Source organism: Lepisma saccharinum, chromosome 5 (genome assembly GCF_977018435.1).
Source record: "Lepisma saccharinum chromosome 5, izLepSacc3.1, whole genome shotgun sequence".
NCBI lineage: Eukaryota > Metazoa > Arthropoda > Insecta > Zygentoma > Lepismatidae > Lepisma > Lepisma saccharinum.
Window position 1 is genome coordinate 72,944,047 of NC_139233.1, and position 21,476 is coordinate 72,965,522.

General features: G+C 39.4%; 1 protein-coding gene and 1 pseudogene across 2 annotated transcripts in view; one reads left to right on the forward strand and one right to left on the reverse strand.

Annotated features, from left to right (window-relative positions):
- Arglu1 (Arginine and glutamate rich 1) overlaps positions 1–4,018 on the reverse strand; it is a 48,087-nt gene extending 44,069 nt beyond the window's left edge. For both annotated transcript variants that reach the window (XM_083122665.1, XM_083122666.1), the window contains exon 1: positions 3,708–4,018. In XM_083122665.1, coding sequence (XP_082978791.1) covers positions 3,708–3,850 — 143 coding nt within the window. In that variant the 5' untranslated portion in view covers positions 3,851–4,018. The remainder of the gene's footprint in view (positions 1–3,707) is intronic.
- Positions 4,019–13,656: 9,638 nt separating this feature from the next.
- LOC145987881 (tubulin beta-4 chain pseudogene) lies at positions 13,657–15,360 on the forward strand (annotated as a pseudogene).
- The last annotated feature ends 6,116 nt before the right edge of the window (positions 15,361–21,476 follow it).

Genomic DNA, 21,476 nt, shown 5'->3' on the forward strand with positions numbered 1-21,476 from the left:
CACAGATCTAAATGCTGCTTGGATTGCAAATCCAATGTCAACTTCTTTTGCAGAACACACACATCCTGGATGAGTTAGATTTAGTTTCAAAAGATCTTCAGAACTTACACCTTCAAGCAGAATGGACTTATTTCTAAATCTGGACATAAGGGATTTCAGTAGCTTGAGCAAATCTTCATAAAGGAAAGACACCGTTGGTGAATCAGACTGAAAACTGACATGAAAGGGTTCTATATCAGCTGCAAGTCTGAAAGAAAGCTAGCCTGACTGGTAACAGAGGATTGATCACTTGTGACTTAATAGTTTTAAAGCTTTCACACCTTGGTACCAGAAACTCTGTCAGCATAGGTTTTCAGAAATGGCAAAAGGTACTGTACTTCCACACTTCCATTATCTAACCACCGAATTGGACAAAACCTTTTTGGAAAAACTCTTGATCCCGTAATTGTGAAATTTGCTGTCCGAGCTGGAACATTTTTAAATAAATTGTACACTGCTTTTAAGAATACAACTACGTTCCAAACAGAACTCTGAAAAGATGCTTTGAAAGCACCATGAAGAACATGAAGTACGCAGCTTCCTATTTCCAGCAATGTTGTACTTTCTGGCTCATTAATAGCATGTTTTCCTTGAAAAAGGTTAGAAATTTCCAGTTCACTGCTGGTCCATCCATGGATATTTGCACTATGTTTTTCAAATTAATACCCTTTACCCCTTCTTGAAATGCCAGTAGCAAGTCACTAGCTTTGATATGGCCCAGAAAAAAATGAACAAGGTCTACAAAAATACATTTTTTTCCAGAAAAACAGTAAATTTCCCTGACTTTTCCACAAAAAATAAAATTCCCTGACTTTTCCAGGTTTTCTGGAAACTGGTAGACACCCTGCTAAGGTTGATATGTACTGCAACTATGCAAAGATACACACTAACTACTGCAACCATCAAAAGCACAGAAGAAGCACTGCTGAGGAGAAGACACAGATTTGTAAGTTTTCCTCAAAGTGTTATGTTTCATTGTGATACAGTAACTACTTGAACAAGTATTAAGGTGTTTCATTGAATGTGGCATAAACTACTGCCCAAATTTTTATTCCTGTTCCCAATGAAACTTACATCGGTAACGGTTCCGATTGTTTTATATTTTTTTCAAATTTTCCTAGCAGGAAGGCTAATTATCGTAGAATTTTGGCAATCATTCACAAAATTTGAACCCTCCTTAAAGTAATGAGCACTGTTTGGATTTCGAAGAAAGAAAAAAAAAGTCATTTATGTTGAAAAGCAATTTAAAAATTACCTTACGCAAGTACACGTGCTTCCCACGGACAATGTATTTTCCATTGACAAGTGACTGCAAGTATCGTAGACTAGTGGGAATAATATAGAAGTAAATCAGACCTTAGTAGAATACATTTAGGCACTTTATTTTAATGCTAAGTGAACCAAAACTGACCTGCATAACCTAGCTACAAAAGCATATATTTGTATGTATTTTTCGTCATTCATGCATCTCCGTTGCACGATAGCTCATGCCATCATTGCTGTCGACTACATGAATCAAATGTTCTATGCGTTCGGTTATGTAACCCCCTGTTAGTGTAGCAACCACGCGGTAGTTTGACAAGATGACGTATCAAGGTTACGTTGTGAAAATGTTCCCGGATATTGAAGACCCACGAGATTTTTTAATTGAACATGGAATTGTGAAGGAAGAAATGGAATGTCCTAAATGTTCAAGTATATGTAAGCTACACATTGCACGGGATGGGAAGTGGCTCTATATGTGTACGATTTCCCCCCCCCCCCTAACCTAACCTTCCGTGAATGGTTTGTGGAACAATTTTCGATTAAAAACGTTTAGTAAATAGATTGTGCGGCATTTATAGGTTCATAGCATGCAATACATTTAAGTGTAGTGAAACTTAATGTTTTTTTTTTTTGAACGACTTGAGATGACCGGACCCCTCTCCGATTTTCTTAATATTTGGCATACTCACTAATTGAGGCCTCCTCATCACGAATCTGAAGTTAAAATTTGTCGGAAACGTCTCAAAATTGCAAAATAAGCTAAAATAAAGCGTTAGTTTTCCGAATGGAAAAAGTCTATTTTCGCGAAATTTTTTGTTTCACAAGCAATATATATTCCTGATACTACCACGACACCAAATTTTAACTATGTTTGCCTAACCTAACCACACGCCAATGGTTCGTGGGGCTAGCGTCAATGGTTTGCAATTATTTGCAATTTCTAGATCATGATACTACCACGACACGAAATTTTAACTATGTTTGCCTAACCTAACCACGTGCCAATGGTTCGCAATTTCTAGACGTTTCTGCCAAATTTTAACTTCAGATTCGTGATTAGGAGGCCTCAATTAGTGAACTATGTCAAATATGAAGAAAATCGGAGAGGGGTCCGATCATCTCAAGTCATACCTTTTTTTTTTTTGGTAAATGTCTGTTATATCGGAGACACTTTTCTTCAAATTTACAGGAGAAACTACTTACGGAAATGAGTTTCTGTTGCATTTATCAAACTTTGTGGAGGTATTTTGTCACTATGGAATGCTGCACAACAGAAAATATGCACTTTTGATGTAATAAAGTAGCCTTTTGTGCGAAGCGACAACATTATGCCATTGTTTCCATGATGAACCTGCAGATGGTGCGAGTGTCAAAAGTCACGCGGTCTCGCGAGAGGAAGAAGTGTTTCCAAACGTGCCTTTTTTTTTACCAGAATTTTATTATTTTTATTTTTTTAACTATGCTTACCTAACCCAACCTAACCTTGCCGGAAATGGTTCGTGGGGCTAACGTGAATGGTTTTTGGGGCTATAGTGAATGGTTTATGGGGCTATCGGGAATGGTTTTTGGAGCTATCCGTCAATGGTTTGTGATGATATAATGAACACGAAAGTACGTATTTTTCGGTTAAGGAGGTTGCAACACTTCATGCCCACTCCAAATCGACAAAACACAAGCACGACGCGTGATGATCCACAGCTGTGCGCAAAATATTCTATGTTCTGCAACGGAAGAAAGGACCAAAAGAATTACTCGTAATGCGAAAAATCGAAGTTCTTTTCGTGTAAAAAGCATAATGGCACCTTGAAATAGGTTCCGCAATACACAATTGGTAAGTACGAACCATTTGAAACTGAAAATATGCGTTAGAAATGTGTCTCCGATATATAAGGACATTTACCTTTTTTTTTTTGTTTAAATTTATTTTTCTAAATTTTCCTAACCTAACCTTCCGTGAATGGTTTGTGGAACAATGTTCGATTCAAAACGTTTTGTGAATAGCTTGTGCGGCATTTATAGGTTCATAGGTTTGGAAACACTGCACATCAGCTGACGATACTGCATATCAGCTGACGACAGACAACGTGAGTCAAGATTTGGCCGCCGAATTAGCAACGACAAATAAATAATTAAAATGTTAAAAATAACGCTTTTTTCATGGAAAAAATGTGATCCCAACTTGAAAAATGTTCCGCTATGCATATGAGTTAAATGTGTCTCCGGCATATCTAACTGGTACCCATTCGTGAAACATGTTCATGCAAATTACCACAACTGTACAAAAATAGCACAGATAGCAACACTGGTAAATGTTCGCAACCATAAGACCAGGGAACTAAACCATTTTTACTTACAATTTATACTGACAAAGAGTATGTTGATATTCTTTAAAATAAACTTGCCTGGATCTTGCGCTTCTATCTCTTGATTTTTCTCTATGTTTATTGTGAGAACCTCTCTCTCTAGATTTCGACCTCTTGCGCGAGTGCTTGCTTTTATGATGGCGCCTTGTAGGAGATCTGCTTCTACTTCTTGACCTTCCCATATGTACAACGAAAGGATATATTAATTACAATATAGTTGGAACTAAGAAGTTCCTACAAATCTAGATAATAAAACGGTGCAAAGCCCTATCCTATGGCGTACAAATTAAATGTCACGTAAATAATCACAATATCGACAAAAACTTCAACACCATATTCCTTTTCCTGAAGCCTCGTTACAGTATTGCCAGGACCAGGTTATGTCGAATCGAATCTATTGGTTCGGTTGTAGCATCGAAATATACCTACCTTTTCGTTGTGAAAATCTCGAAATAGCTATCTATTTAAGGGTTCACGAGTATCAAGTACTACTTTGACGTTTAAAAAGTGGTCGTTCAACACACGAAACAATGAAAAACATTATATTGGTACAAACTAAACGAAACGGGCATCGAAAGCGGGGGAGACATGGGGGCGCTAATGTTTTCATTCAAAACATTTATTTTCTTTTTAGTCACAAGGAAGGGACACGGGATAGTGCAGGTATCAGACACGTATCTAGAAATATGTTTCTGGGGGGGGGGTCCGAACCAAGTGTCTCAGGAATAATAATAATAATGTTTAAATTAAAATAATTATATTAAATCAAATTAATACTAATTGCAATACATAAATTAATATTATGTTATTATTACACGAATAGGTAAAAAGACTGTTTAAGAATATAGATATAACAGCGCATATTCATTACGTAGCTTACCTGTAGTTAAGATCGTAATAATTTACATAAAATCAAGTGCCCTGGCAATGAATTAATGTCAAATAGATGAATAATTGAATATTTATCGAATAACAAAAATGATGTTATATGTAGTTGGAGCAAAGAAAGTTTCTGATTAATATCTTATGCATATTATTTTGAGTAGTATTGTACATAAATCTTCTTTGTAATGTTATTCAAAGCCGTATGATCCCAATATAATTCTTGCCTTCTAAAAAGTTCAGAGAAAATTAATAACCATCATTATGCAACAAATGCTATTATTTTCATTACTTAATGTTAGTACTTGGTATGTCTTTCGGGGTGTCCGGGCCCCTAAAACCCCCTAAATACGTCCTTCTTGTCCTTCAAAGCCGTATGATCCCAATATAATCCTTGTCTTTCAATAAGTTAAGAGGAAATTATATTACAAATGCTAAACGAGTATTTCCATAATTTAATTTTCGTACTTAATAAGTCTTCCCGGTGTGTGTGTGTGTGGGGGGGGGGGTCCGGATCCCCTAAATACGTCCTTCCTGTCCTTCAAAGCCGTATGATCCCAATATACAGGGTGATTCTAAAGGTATAGTACAAACGAAAACCACAGATACCTCCCATGAAATAGAGACGAAAGTTCCCCTTCCACTTTGCCGAGAGATGCCTCCGTGAGGAGCTAGACAACGCCGAAAACGTGTGAAAATGAACTTCACACCTCTGTACAGTCAGTAAAAGTGAAGATAGAAAGGCGGAACAAACGAAGTCAAAAGGAACACCAAAGTCGCCCATCCGAAAAACACTAGGCGGCAGCTGCGCAACGCATGCGCATGGGGTTCCACAAAGGAAATAGGAGTGTCCCGCAAGACAAGTGAAGGGAAGGGGTAGCGATCGACAACGGTAGGGAGAAAAGAAGCTATGAAGCATGAAGTAACAATTGCACAGCGGGAAACAAACACATGCAGCGCGTGGGGAGTCCCCAAACACAGTGGGGAGACACCGCAGCAAGAACAAAGCACGGTTCAACAAAAGAGAAAGAGGACCGGACGGGGAATGGTACCTGTCAAGGAGACAACAAATGCGGAACGAGGGATTCCCCGCAGCAGCACCGAGGGGATGTCACACAGAGGTCGTGCGCCAGCAGGAGAAACACAGCAACTACGGGCACAGGAGGTTTATTGCCACGCAAAGGTGCACTTACAGATAGGAATAGTACGTAGTCGTACCCCGGACTGACGTTGTTACAAAAGTTGCTCAAATTGACGACCACCACATGCAATGCAGGCATTGCAGCGTCGCAGGAAATTCTGGCGAACTCTATCAAAAATCCCTGGCATGGTACACACCTCGGCCGATGCTGCAAGTATCCGCGCTACCAATGTTTCCTTGTCAGGCACCGGGGTCTCGTAGACGAGTGTTTTCACAAGGCCCCACAAGAAGAAATCCATTGGTGTGAGGTCAGGCGAACGGGCGGGCCAGGGGACGGGGCCCTCTCTGCCGATCCAGCGCTGTGGGTAGGTACGGTGCAAAAGGGTTCGCACTGTGCCATCAAAATGTGCAGGCGCTCCATCCAATTGAAACCACATACGATGTCGCACGTTGAGGGATACATCTTCTAGCAGCTCTGGAAGGACTGATGCAAGGAAGGTGCGATAGAGGCGGCCATTTAAACGTGGTGGCAGCAGGTATGGACCGATAATCTGTTCATCGATGATACCTGCCCAGATATTCACTGCAAACTGGGTCTGATGGTGCACCTCAACTGCTGCATGTGGATTTTCATAATCCCACACATGGCTGTTTCGGCAATTGAAGATGCCCTCACGGGTGAATGTTGCCTCGTCCGTGAAAAGCACATGGCGCAAAAAACGGGGATCGTCGGTACAAAACTGCAACAGCCGTTGACAGAATTCCACACGTTGTGGGTAATCCCCAGCCCCGCTGTTGATGATAGGGATACAGCAGATCATCATGAAGGACACGCCACACTGTCGACTGTGATACTCCCCCTGCACGTGCAATGCTACAGGTGCTAGTGGACGGTGTGTCGTCCACGCGAGCAAATACGTCCTCCTCGACCGCCGCGGTGCGCACATGTCTTGGGTGACCGACATGATGGCCTGCACGTAACACACCCCATTCACCAAGGGTACGGTGCACTTTCGAAAACAACCTGCTGTCGGGTTGTCGCCTCTCCGGATACCGTCCGCGATAAAGGCGTGCAGCTGCTCGGCCATTGCCATCTGCAAGGCCGTAGACAAAATGCATGTCCCTCAGTTCTACAAATGTGTAGCGTTCCATGGTACGGTGAGGATAGTGCCAATTATGGAATACTGTACTGCAGTGCACATGTGGCACACACACACACACTGGTCACAACGGCTTCGAAACAACGTACTCAATTGTCGTACGTCAAGCACACCACCACCGCACCGGCTCTTTCACTGACACACTCCCTGACGCTGCACTTCCAATCAGCCCACACGTCCGCACGGTGCTGTGGTACAATCAGCTGACGTTCCTGAGCCACCCGTGCCTGTGCTCTTCACTACCTGACCACTGCCGTCAGGTGGGGCCATGTACTCTGGGGCCTTGTCATCGTGGAACACATGTAGCGTCCTTCATTCTTGCCCCATTCACCCACAACACGTACTTCATCCGTCTTGCTCGAGCCGACGGGGGGCACTACGTACGATCGTGTGGTGTTTGTGTACACCAATGTGGGGTAACCCAGCAGTTGAATAGACGTGCATACCCCCACGTAGCTTCATTACACGATTGTCCCACGCAGTTTATCTGTCCAGCCTTGCTCGCCCGGTCTCACACCCACGCGGCAGTGTGCGGCTGCGGTGGTGTGAGGCCACGCTTGGTTTCGGAGCGGAAGGCTGCGGCCGAGGAGGGACTCGAGTTGTTCGGCTGGGGTTGCGCTCGGAAGCAAGCAGCCGCGTCAGGTCTGGGAACGGTGGACCTGGTGATCGGGATGGAAACATTCCGACCTCGTCCATTAGTGTCGTCCACCGTACGGAGTGGTGGGGTCCGTACGACACTCCAGCAGCCTTTCGCCCGCTCCCACCCAGCGATGTGCCTCCGGCTTCATTTCTAAGAGGCTGATTGGGCCCCATCACGACGTTTGTTACAACGTCAGTACGGGGTACGTGGTCCTATCTGTACGTGCACCTTTCATTAGCAATAACCTCCTGTGCCCGTAGTTGCTGTGTTTCTCCTGCTGCCGCACGACCTCTGTGTGACATCCCCTCGGTGCTGCTACGGGGAATCCCTCGTCCCGCATTTGTTGTCTCCTTGGCAGGTACCATTCCCCGTCCGGTCCTCTTTCTCTTTTGTTGCACCGTGCTTTGTTCTTGTTGCGGTGTCTTCCCACTGTGTTTTGGGGACTCCCCTTGCGCTGCACCGCCAGCGCCGCCATTTCTGCCCCGAACCATGTACGCGTCTGTTGCCTGTCGAGTGTCACGGACCACTTTGCTTGCATTCTCGGTGTGTTTTTACATCCTACGTCGTCCTCCCGTGGTTCTGCAACCCCGCACTACTTTTCTCGACTGCACTGCTTCAGTCATGGTGTTTGTTTCCCGCTGTGCAATTGTTACTTCATGCTTCATAGCTTCTTTTCTCCCTACCGTTGTCGATCGCTACCCCTTCCCTTCACTTGTCTTGCGGGACACTCCTATTTCCTTTGTGGAACCCCATGCGCATGCGTTGCGCAGCTGCCGCCTAGTGTTTTTCGGATGGGCGACTTTGGTGTTCCTTTTGACTTCGTTTGTTCCGCCTTTCTATCTTCACTTTTACTGACTGTACAGAGGTGTGAAGTTCATTTTCACACGTTTTCGGCGTTGTCTAGCTCCTCACGGAGGCATCTCTCGGCAAAGTGGAAGGGGAACTTTCGTCTCTATTTCATGGGAGGTATCTGTGGTTTTCGTTTGTACTATACCTTTAGAATCACCCTGTAAATCCTTGTCTTCCAATAAGTTCAGAGAAAATGATACAACAAATGCTTAACGAGTATATTTTCATTATTTAATTTTCATATTTAATAAGTGTTTCGGGTGGGGAGGGGGATCCGGAACCTGTTCTTCAAAGCCGTATGATCCCAATATAATTCTTGTCTTCCAATAAGTTCAGAGGAAATTATACAACAAATCCTAAACGACTATATTTTCATTATTTAATTTTCGTACCTAATAAGTATTTCGGGTAAGGGGGGGGGGTCCGGACCCTCGAAATACGTCCTTCGTGTCCTTCAAAGCTGTATGATCCCAATATAATACTTGAAATAATAATAATAATAATAATAAATTGAAAATTGTTAAGTATAGGAATGTTTGATTGAGTTTTGGCAAGGCCGCCCGCAGGATTTTTCTCAGGAGCCACCAGTGCTGGCGAACATGAGGGTGCTATTCGCAGTTGGGAAAATGATCATAAAGCATCATCCCCCACTACAGGTCCGTAGTTGGAATTGATCTCCAGGGGGGGCTCACGGGTTATCAGGGGGGCTTTGTAAACCAAGTCCAATTTTCAAAAGTTTAACAGTATTAAATGCAGGTAAATTATGTGTGTGGGGCTCATTAAATTATATGAATTTTAGAAATATCATACAAATACTACTTTTTTCTATATCTTTTAAAACATCGTTTTTTTTAAAGTGTTGACTACTACTGACATCATCCCTCACTACACACCCCATACTACTTTTGATGATACAGACATTTATATCACGCAAGAAAAAATGCACAATATTCAATCATAGTGCCTACAATACATTCCACCCCGGGCGGAAGCAAAGAAACAGTGTTTTTCCAAAACATAGGAGCTGTTGACCTTTGACGCAGATGTGGAGGGAATTTGCATGATGACATCAAAGTCACAGATTTCTGTCTAAAAGGGAGTTCGCAACAGGGGCAGCGAACGTACAGATAAATAAGCTGCCCTATGAAAGAACCTTCTAGAGTCTAGAGAAGAGAATGTTCTAAACAGTGGCGTACGCAAGGGGGGGGGTTACCGGGTTTAAACCCCCCCCCCTTGAGCTTTTGAAATATTATGGAAAATGTAGAAAAAATTAAAAATGGCTAATTTATCACAGTCAAAGATCTGCGACAGTAATAATAATAATAATTTGAATTATTATTCCCATGGAGCATGAAGAAAAACACAACATTCCAAACACAATCTAAGCGGACGCAAAGTTCAATTTTGCAATTTTTTTGCAAAGTCGTGCAGTGACTCTCGCGAGAATTGTAAAAATTCCTTGCTTCGTTGCAGTGTGCCGACCTTATTGCAAACGTTCTTCCCGGTACTGATTTCACATCCCCTTGTGAACTCTCAAGTGATGCTGAGTCTACAGCCACATCATTAAATAATGTTGAAGAAGTGCTTTGTGAATCACCTAGAAGTGATAAATGTGTTGGAATGTCTATAAACTTACTTTTCAACGAAAACACAGACTCAGTGGAATTTAGCAACACGTATTCTTGCGCTTCATCATCATCCTGGGGGAGTTCCATAAATGCAAATTTCCCCATGCATATAGCACCGTGCCATGAAGGCACACGTAGTGGTGTGGTGGGCCCCAAAGATTCTCGATCTCGAACTATTTTGCAGGTGATGTGATCAGCACCATGCTCCGGCAGCCTTCATCCCCCAGGGTTGCTCTCAGGTACCCATTGCTATGAAGCTGGGTGCGGAGACAAGGCTGGATAAATTCCAACCAATTCCGGGAATCGAACCCGAATATCCCACGAAGTTGTCAGACTAGACCAGCGGGGCTCCTTGAATGAGTTTCATATTTCGATTATTTCAATAAATCCAATATATTTGCTTCTTTTTATGGACAAATAACCGTTGACTAGACAATTATTTTGTAACAAAGAAACAAAAGAAATGTAATTTTGTTCTATTTCTTTCATAAATAACAGCTGCATTAGTAGTAATTATTAGTAGTAATTAAACTAATTAATTAATTATAAGAATTATTAATTAATTATTATTATTAATTAATTAATTAATTAAAGTATAATAAAACAATGGTAATGTGAACTTGTAGAAAGTTTTCGAAATAACACCCCCCTTGATGAAATCCTGCGTACGCTACTGGTTCTAAATACTTGCCGCTACATATACTTCTTCTTATAAATATGATGGACAAATGTATTAGCTATTGTTCATGTTCTTTGAATTTATCCTTCACGAAAGTTGTGAGCAAAATAATATCTGCTGTTTATATTTTCACTCTTCACCGTAAACAAATTACAGAAAACAGTTTTGCCCAATATCAAGGGGGCTGAAGGCGGGCCTGCCTCACTAGAATATTTTGCATAGGAATCCCCCACCCACTGCATTTTCTCCATGTTGATCCATACAAGCATCTCCCACCTTTCCTCAAACTGGGCAAAGCCATTAATTTCCATTTCGAGGATTGCTACAAGGTACTATTTTTAAAAATTGATTTATTTTGATAGTTTACACTATTTGGAGCATTTCTGAAGAAAAAAATGGATGTTGAAAATATATTAAATGGTATAACAATGATTCCTACGAAGTCTCTTGCTTTATCAAAAAGTCAATTGTTCTGAATTTGGTCGCCGGGCTTTGATGAAGATACACTTTTTTTTTGGTACTCTCCTCCATTTGAACACACATTTTATGACGCATATTTCATTAAAAGTACAATCAACTTATATCGTTTTAAAGATTATAAATTAGGCTACAATTTTTATTTCAAACAATATTCTGTCATTTAATTTATTCAATAGTTGCACGGTGAAATTTTGAAAAATACTAGAAAAATTACATTCAAATAATATATTTCAAAACACTACAAAATCTCTGACATTAGCGAAAAAATCAAACTGAACATTTTTTGTAGCACAATTCGAAATTGCCATTTTTAACCATCATTATAAAAGTTGTTCAAAGACAACAATGGTCATTGGGGATCATTTTAAGGAGTGGTTTATGACTTTTGATTTCCCCGAGTTCTTTACTACTTTCATTTGAGAATTTTGATTTTCCTCGAAATTTCTGGAGGGGCTGTAGCCACAATTGTTCCCTCCCTGCGAATGCTAGTGAGTGTAGTGAAAATTTGTGAGGAGGTGTTGGAGTGTGTGTATAGAACACAGCCCTTATAAAATATCAATGCTTTTATTTATGAAAATGTAATTTCATAGAATGTTTTCTGAATTGAAATATTTCAATACCGTTTCTGGTATGTTGTTTAAAGGTTATGCAAACGGTTATTGCATTTTCTTATTTTATGTTGCTTTTCTGCCTCTTTAGGCTAATCACGAAGATGATAAAGAATGATGATTAGATTGAAGTGATGAGAAGACACTCATGCTCACCAGTGGCGCAAGCAGAGGGGTGGGCAGGCGGGGCTTTGCCCCCCCACCCAACCTTGGACGAAAATGAGTTCTAGGTGGGCAAGGGGGTCAAACATTGACGGCCAAGTGTACCTGCAGGGGGCAATTACCGCCCACAACTTCAAATTGTATGCAAATAAAAACACTATTCGTAAAATTTTCTTGCTCGCTTCGCTCGCAGTGCCTGCTTTTCTTGGTCTTATCAAGTTCAGAACTGTAGTTAGGGGGCGGCGGGAATCGGCGTTGGGCGCCGAACGATCTAAATGAGAATAAGTTGTACAATTGATTGATTGATTTGTGATTTTAAGTCCACTTTACGCACAGAAAGGCTAATTGGGACTGGACCTACAGTTTAAAGTGGGATCCGAACCACTGTGAAATTTTCCTCCACCGGGTATCGAACCTGGGACCCCTTGATCACAAAGCGACGATGTTACCAGTACACCATTGGGGAGGCACAAAAGTTGTAAGAGATAGAATGCCATGGCGTCCCGTGAAATTATTTGCACCCTCTTAAATCAATATTGATTTCAGCCTCGACAAAAATTGGATCCAAAAATTTTCTTGCTCGCTTCGCTTGCAATATATCATTGTTCTCTGTAATGCAGTGTAAATTCCTAGACAGAGAAATGAGACTTGTCTGAATTGATTTTGTCTTGAATGCATGAAGAATTGTTTTGAGGAAAGGGAGCGTGCACATTTGAGAGACAATTTATGTATTTTTTGCTGTTGGTTTATTGTGAGATGGATGAATTGGTTGTTTAATGTATTTAAATAATATATGTTGTATATAATACCTATTAAAGAAACTTTTAATACGCTCCATGTTGCATATATGTGAAACATATATCGTGCATGAAAGTTATACATGTTAATGTAAAAAATAATTATATTTGGAATGCATTTATCAAGCATTTTCTGTCTTTCAAAAATAGTTTGTGTGCTAGTTTTCCATTATTAACGCGTTAATGAAATTGAACGTGTTGAAAAAATAATTCAAACACAAATGCTTTAGCACCAACTTCTACTCCTTTTTTCATAATTTACGAGGGTAATACCGTCTTTGATACTACTACTACTACTACTACTACTACTACTACTACTACTACTAATAATAATAATAATAATAATTATTATTATTATTATTATTATTATTATTATTATTATTATTATTATTATTATTATGTCGTTGGTTCCGGGTTCCAATTCCGGCTTGGGCATGGATGTTTGTGAATGTCCATTCATCAATTTCATCATATCATCACTCATCCCCATCTTCGCAAATTAGTCAAAAGTGGCACAAAAACGAAGTAAAATAAAGCAAATTAATAACAATAATAATAATAACATTATTATTATTATTATTATTATTATTATTATTGGTACGTTTATCCTGGTACTTGCCCCCACCCCCCCAGACAAAAATTATTGTTTGCGCCTCTGATGTTCACGCCAGGACTCGCATATGGAACCGAAGGTTTCGAAATTGTGTCTCTCTCACTCAATACTCTACCATTCAAACGTTATCTAAATTGTTAGCTTCATTTCTTCGAAAAATTTAAGAAAAATTGTGTTAAGTTGAATTACAGGATGCAGACATTAAACATTACGTGCATGAAAATTAAAATTTCTGAGTTTGAAACGAATGCAATAGCAATTTAAGGTATAACGTAGTAGACATTCTTATCTAGTACTAAATATCTATGTGCTGGACAACTGTAACAAAAGACTATCATAATTTCCATGGAAACGGATTATTTATCGCCAACCAGATATCTAAATTCTTCGTAGCAGAAAAGTACTCGCAATATCAATTATTATTTTAGTGAATTTCAGTGTCAAACTCAGCAAAAATGAGGGAAATAGTTCACATTCAAGCCGGCCAGTGCGGAAATCAGATTGGGGCCAAATTTTGGGAAGTTATATCAGATGAACATGGTATAGATGCTACGGGAGCCTATCATGGCGATTCTGATCTTCAGTTGGAGAGAATTAGTGTATACTACAATCAAGCAACCGGAGGAAAGTATGTCCCGAGGGCAATTCTGGTCGACTTGGAACCTGGAACCATGGATTCAGTTAGATCTGGCGTGTTTGGACAACTCTTCAGACCTGACAACTTCGTATTCGGTCACAGCGGAGCCGGTAACAACTGGGCAAAGGGACATTATACGGAAGGAGCAGAACTTGTAGATTCGGTTGTTGATGTTGTGAGAAAAGAAGCTGAAAACTGCGACTGCCTGCAAGGATTTCAACTGACACACTCGCTTGGTGGAGGCACAGGCTCTGGTATGGGAACACTTTTGATATCAAAGATCAGAGAAGAATATCCTGACAGGATAATGAACACTTTCAGTGTTGTTCCATCTCCCAAAGTGTCAGACACAGTTGTAGAACCTTACAATGCTACTCTATCTGTGCATCAGCTTGTTGAAAACACCGACGAGACGTACTGCATCGACAATGAAGCCCTGTACGATATTTGCTTCAGAACGCTCAAGCTGACAACTCCAACCTACGGCGACCTAAACCATCTGGTCTCAGCTACAATGTCTGGTGTAACTACATGCCTGCGCTTCCCTGGTCAACTTAATGCAGATCTCCGAAAATTGGCTGTCAACATGGTACCTTTCCCACGACTTCATTTCTTCATGCCTGGATTTGCACCTCTCACTTCTCGTAACAGTCAACAGTATCAAGCTCTGACAGTGCCTGAACTGACCCAGCAGATGTTCGATGCCAAAAACATGATGGCTGCATGCGATCCACGCCATGGTCGTTATCTAACCGTAGCTGCCATGTTCCGAGGTCGAATGTCTATGAAGGAAGTTGATGAACAAATGCTGCACATCCAGAACAAAAACAGCAGCTACTTCGTCGAGTGGATTCCAAACAATGTAAAAACAGCCGTTTGTGATATTCCACCCCGAGGGCTAAAGATGTCATCCACCTTCGTTGGAAATTCAACAGCGATTCAAGAACTCTTCAAACGCATTTCTGAGCAATTTGCAGCTATGTTCAGAAGAAAGGCTTTCTTGCATTGGTATACTGGTGAAGGAATGGACGAGCTCGAGTTCACAGAAGCAGAATCCAACATGAACGATTTGGTGTCTGAATATCAACAGTATCAAGAGGCAACGGCTGATGATGAGATTGAAGTTGAAGACGTCGAGGTTGAAGATGAAAGTGATGAAGTCCAGGGAGCATAAAGTACATGATGGATATTGCGAGCGCTCTCCGTTTACATCTCTACACACTTTGCTAATTTTGGGAAGAATTTAAGTAAAATTTTCATAACAATAACAGTTTGATGATGTATTTGGAAAGAAAAAGGAACATTAATCATGTATTCCCAATGTATTAACGGCACGATTTTCACCCACGCTGTAATTTCATTTTGGGTTGGTTTATTTTTTATAACAATAAACTTTGTAACATATATACAAACAAATTCTGTATATTATTTATGATGAAATTGAATTTTACTGTTCTGTTTGAGGTTCAAATGTACAAATTCCAATCTTTTGCTGTAGCGAAATTTGTAATTTTTCAAAATTGTCGTCCTAAAATATTCCTCTTGTAATAGAAACTACAGAAAAATATGCACCTAACAAAACGGTTTGACATGATAATTCTGCTTAAACCCACTAAGAAGCTAAAATTTATTATTATAACTTATCGTTTTACTTAAGACATTTTAAAATACACAGTAATGATTGATCAGTAACATACCTTGAAGTTCCAAAACTTAAGAGCATAAATCACAATTCTAGATTTATAAGAATATTTTTAAATGACTTGCGCAAATGTACTTGATTCTTTTTAACTGCGGTGTAAGCAAAATCAAGTAGAACAAAGTTTGAGTTCAGCTCATGTGCAAGGGCAAATTGGGATTGTACTAACTGTTTCATTCAAATAAAATCAAACAGGGAAATTAACAGTTAAACGACAATATCAATGTGTTTTCACAGAAATTGACACGTTGTGAAATACTATTTTACACTATATTTATTCATTACGCAAATGATGATTATAGTATTGCAAACGTGTGAAAATTGAATACTGGAATATTGCACTTTAATATATATATTTAAGTTATTTCTAGTACTAAATAAACTATACATGAGCAATATTTTGTTATTTTCAAGGAAACTAAACTGTTAAAGTTTCGTAAGCCCACTTTAAGCACATATAGGCTAATTGGAACTAGGCCTACAGTTTAAAGTTGGATCTGAAATACTATGTGCTTCCAACGGTAATCGAACCCGGGACCTCTTCATTATGAGACACAGCGTTACAACTACGTCATCGCCGATAGACCATAAAATCCATAGTGTCGCTTACACACACTTACTCTCGTAGGTTGGATTATTTGATATAGTTGAATCTTCTTCAGAGCAAATGAAAGTCTAATGCAATATATTAATTGTATTTATCATTAATGTAGACTAACATACGTACTTGAATATCCTGCTACAGATATAACTAATTAATGCATTTCATTTAATTACGAATAAACCTTAACCATCTAATTTAATTTATTAAATATCTAACTCACTCAGAATATTGAAGTTATCTATCATTATTTGTACCCAATATTTTTATAATCTCTCCCCTTGACCTAGTTCTATAAACTAGGGCTAAATTTATATAAAGGGGAGGAACTAAATTTATTATTGGTTTTAATTTATCCTCATTACCCTTCTTTTAACAAAAATAATAATTATTTTCATAAATGCACTATTTTGTTTGCTTGCAAGTCTTTCAAAAACGAAAGAAGTTCTTTTATTTTTAGCCTAGCATATGCATATCGTTAAATATTATATAAACTGGTCCGTAGAAATATGATTTTACCAAAGCAAAGGTTAATTTCTTCTGTTTGTTTTTTTACTTGAGCATATGAAATAAACACAATTTTCCCTAATCGGTGTAGAAACATTTATACAAACTATAACAATTCTTAACTTCTATTGAGATTTTGCATAAACCGTAGTGGCTTTAATGTACAAGGGCTTGAAATTTTATGTAGTGGTCAGCGCAGTTTGGCCTTGCACTAAGAGTAAAACAATGCATTTTCCCATTATGTAACCCTGAACTGACGGAACTGTAAATGTAATGTAAGGACTGGTCTTAAATATTTACCGATGCCGATATCTGCTATTATATACTAATTAATTTATCGATAATAATCAATATCCTACTGATTCTTAATAGAATGTAAAACATTTCATGAAAGAAACTGATTGTTTGGTTCATTAATCATTGTTTCTCCTTAAGAAAAGCATCTGCATTGGAAATTTGTTTTACAAATTCAGAAGAAATTAAATTTTCCTTCAATTACTAAAAAATAACAAAATGACAGAATTATGAACACGTTTGCAATTCTTTTTATAGAAATAGCTCACTTAGACCGACATACTTATTAATAGTATAATTCCCAGAACAAAATATTCAATATGTTAAGTTAGGCTGTAAGAACAATATTATTTTGTAAACGAGTTTACGAAGTCAACAAAACCATATTTATTTAATTTCAAAATGTATTTTAATGAGATTCCCTTCCTAGAAGGTGTTTATGTAAATTGTACTTGCAAGGAGATTCAAGGTTATTAGAAGTATAGAGGAGATTCGCTAAATTTACTGGTACAGTACTATTGGTGAAATTCCTAGAGGTGGACCCATCAGGCACTTTTTTTGTGTTCTGGAATTTTCATGTGGAGTAGGCTATATTTGTATTTTTCTTATCTTACGCCGTTTTTTGTCAATTTAGGCTAATAATGACGATGAAGCTGAATGATGATTGCATGAAATTTATGAGCCTAGACTGAGACTCGAGCCTCCAAATTTTGGAGGTGAGATTGTGAGTTCGTCGCCCAGCCACCGAGACTGCGCGATGTGTATATACACACACACACCAACACCCCTTACAAACCCCACAATTTTCCTCAACATCTCTTTAATTTTCTATACATAGGGCCAATTTATGATCATTTGGGCTCTTCATATACAGTTACACCTTCCTAAATACGAACTTAGTCCCCCCCAGAAAAATCTGGATAAATCTCTGACTCACAATTTTGCACGAAATTCTAGAGTATCTTTACCAATTAATGCTCTGCAAGGATAAATCAACCTAAGTAAACACAAATATCATCAACTAATTAATCAAACTGAGAAAATTATAACACTTTTATGCAGTCTTTGGAAAACTGTTTGTTGAAAATATCTCAGTCACCGTCGCAGTTACTTTGCTCATTAAAAAAGAGTATCCCAATTACAGTTACTGTTTTCGAAATTTAACTCAGTTACTGTGATCGTTACTTTACAAATTAAGTGTAAGTTTGCCCCCGCACTGTACAAAGGGAAAGTAAACTATCCTTGACGCCCAAGTTTTGACACCTAGCGCTCCAAGTTTTGGAACCCAATCGCCGCTAGACGTATATCAAGCAAGAAGTGAAAGTGTACCGTTCTCTTCTCATTGATGACCATCTATAATTAATACAAATTTTCATTAGAGAAATGAAAAATAAAGGTATGAAATTGAAAGTACAGTGGGGTTCATAAATATTGCCAAGCAAATTTTTCATCACAATGTTTATTCTCTTTGTTTTACGTTTACGCATTGAGATCTTCAATATTTGAAACGCAGACGATCTTTGCAAGAGCATATGTAAAAATACAGTGCTTAAAAATACGTAGGAGGCAAGAGAAAAATGAACGAAAATACTCATGTGCAAATTTACCGAGCAACACTTGAGCATCCTGTGTTACTGATTGTAGAGTTGGGAGGGGGCGGGGGTGTTTATCGGTGAGTTCAATTCCTCCGTTACTTATTGGACTATAATATTGCAACTCTACAATTGTACTTTAAGCTCTAGCTGTAATACTACCGTTGCATTGGTGGTTGCATCTAATATTTCTTGCCGGCCTCCGTGGCGGAGTGGTTAGCACAGCGCGCTACGACTCCAGAGGTCCCGGGTTCGAATTACGTCCTGGGCATGGTGTTCTTTGTGGGTGTCCCTTTATCAATTTCATCACATCATGACTCATCTTCATAATCGCGATCAGCCAAAAGTGGCAGAAAGGCAATGTAAAAATTCAATTAATCCAACAGCATTTCAGATCTCTTTGTTCCACATTTTCGGATCTGCCTTCCCCCTCTAAAAAAATCCTTGATACGGGCCTCCATCGTTATACGGTGCACTTGAAAAACAAAGTTATATTCACTCCTAAAAAATAACTGTAATTTCCAAACACTGCTGATGAAACAGTTCTAGCAAATGCCGCAAGAACCGATCCTATTCAAGCAAAATTGCAGAGATACATCTCAGTGTGTGATGTGATGAAATGCGTATTTAGCAGTTTGTGATACCTGTTACCTATGGCGCTTCGGCTCGTTTTCGGGCCATGGCCTCCCAACTTTCTTCCTCCAGAAGGAACGTCCAGTACGTCCTGTCTTGGGCTGCTCTTCTCCAGCTTCTGATGTAAAGGATGGAGTCTGCGTCCTTCTGGATACTGCCCTCCCATCTAATTCTTGGTTTTCCTGCAGGACTTCTTCCTCCCAAAAAGATGCTAGGAGGAAATATGGGAGGAATACAGTAAGAGCGTTGACCATAAATCTTGAACAGTGGCGGCGATTGGGTTCCAAAACTGGAGGGGGGAGGGCAAGGTGCCGAAACTGAGAGGACACTTTACTTTCCCTTGGTAGGTAAGGTTTAGCATAGCGCTGGGGCAAAGTGGCAAAAAGTGTGTGTGTGTGTTGGAGGGGAAACCTCTCCCCTCTCCCCCTAATCGCCGCCTCTGATCTTGAAGCTTGTAAAGAGTCCGAAGAAAGCTGGAAGGCCAGAAATCCTTTATCTTATTCCAAGGCTGATTATCGTACATCGTTCAGTTTTGGAGACTTATAGGCTATACCAACGGCCGTGGAGTTCTCTTCTCTAAGTTTACTCATACTATAGGTCTTTTTAATTCCGGGTTCGATACCCGCTGGAGGCACATAGTGACAGGGTTGTTAAAGGTCCAGGAATTTTAAATCGATTCAATTCCGGTCCAGGAGAGAAAATCAGCAAGCGTAAATGTGTTTCGGACCGTAAAGAACCTTTTTATCTGTAAAGTATTTAAATTCGGTGCAGGAACATTTTTTCCCGATCAATTTAAATACGGTCCAGGAACCCTTTTTCTGATTAAATTTTAATACGGTCCAGGAACCTTTTCCGGATGAATTTAAATACGGTCCGGGAATATTTTTTTCGAACCAATTTAAATTCGGTCCGGGAACCTCTATTCCAGGTTCAATTTCACACGGTCCAGGAACCTTTTTTTCGGAATCAGTTTAAATAGGGTCCAAGTTCCGTATTGAAATGAAACAATACGCAACTTGGATCGATTACGGACCTGACGATAAACAATTATTCACTTTTGAGGATGAAAGGCTAATCCAGGTGCTGGCTGCTAATCAAAGGTAGTACAAGGTAGAAATGGGCGAAACGTAAACGCTTCAGTCACGTTACCCTCCATGTAGCCCCACTCTCCCGCGCGTGTTCCTTCACTTGGTTGTAGCAACATTACCCGTCCCTGTTGTGATATCTGCTGGGAACACAGCAGCCTGACCTTACTTCATCGACGGCTCCTATTGGCTGCGGTTCCTGGATCGGATGCCGGAGCAACATGTGACGGGTTTGTTTGAACTCAATGTGACGCCTGTGACTGTCATCTTTTTATAACATTCACAATTAAGTAATATAAAAATCTTTGATAAGAAGAAAGACATTGCATTATCACTGTTACTGTTCTAACTATGTATTATGGGATATAGTGTAATATACCAATTCGTAAGTAGATTTCAGTATTTTTCTTTCTTAAAACAAATAATATATTTTTACTAATTGCTAATACAAAAATAACAGCAACAATTATGGCGACCTTCAGCCAGGATTCGTGAATATGTAGTATGGAAGTTATCTTCTGATTACTTTAAATAATGGATCGGAAGCAACATTCTTACAACTTAAGAACGGGAGTTTTCTTAAGATCCGATGTCGTCGATAGTTTCAGGGAAAATGAAACTATTGAAGAAAATGCTGACCCAATGAAGAATATTATTTGTTGCAGTAACATTGAAGCAGATTCCCGTCTTGTGAAGTGCAATAGCTGCAATAAATGGGAACATTTGGAGTGCAGAGGTTTGACTGTAATGCACTGGGTAATATTTAGCTCTTCTAATGAAAGCTATTTTTGTAAATCTTGTAAACCAGATTTTGATCCATTTTTGTTAAAATCTTATACAAGTACAGTGAATCCCAACTTGGACAAGATTATTGCTGCATTTCAAGTTACGGTTACCCAAAGTTTGCAGCAAAATAATGAAAATCTTCAAGAAAAGTTGCAACAGAACATTCGCTGTGAATTGCAACAAAATAATGAAATATTACAAAGGGAATTGCAACAAAATAATGAAATGTTGCAAAAGGATATGCAACAAAATAATGAAATGTTACAAAAGGAGTTGCAAAAGGATATGCAACAAAATAATGAAATGTTACAAAAGGAGTTGCAAAAGGATATGCA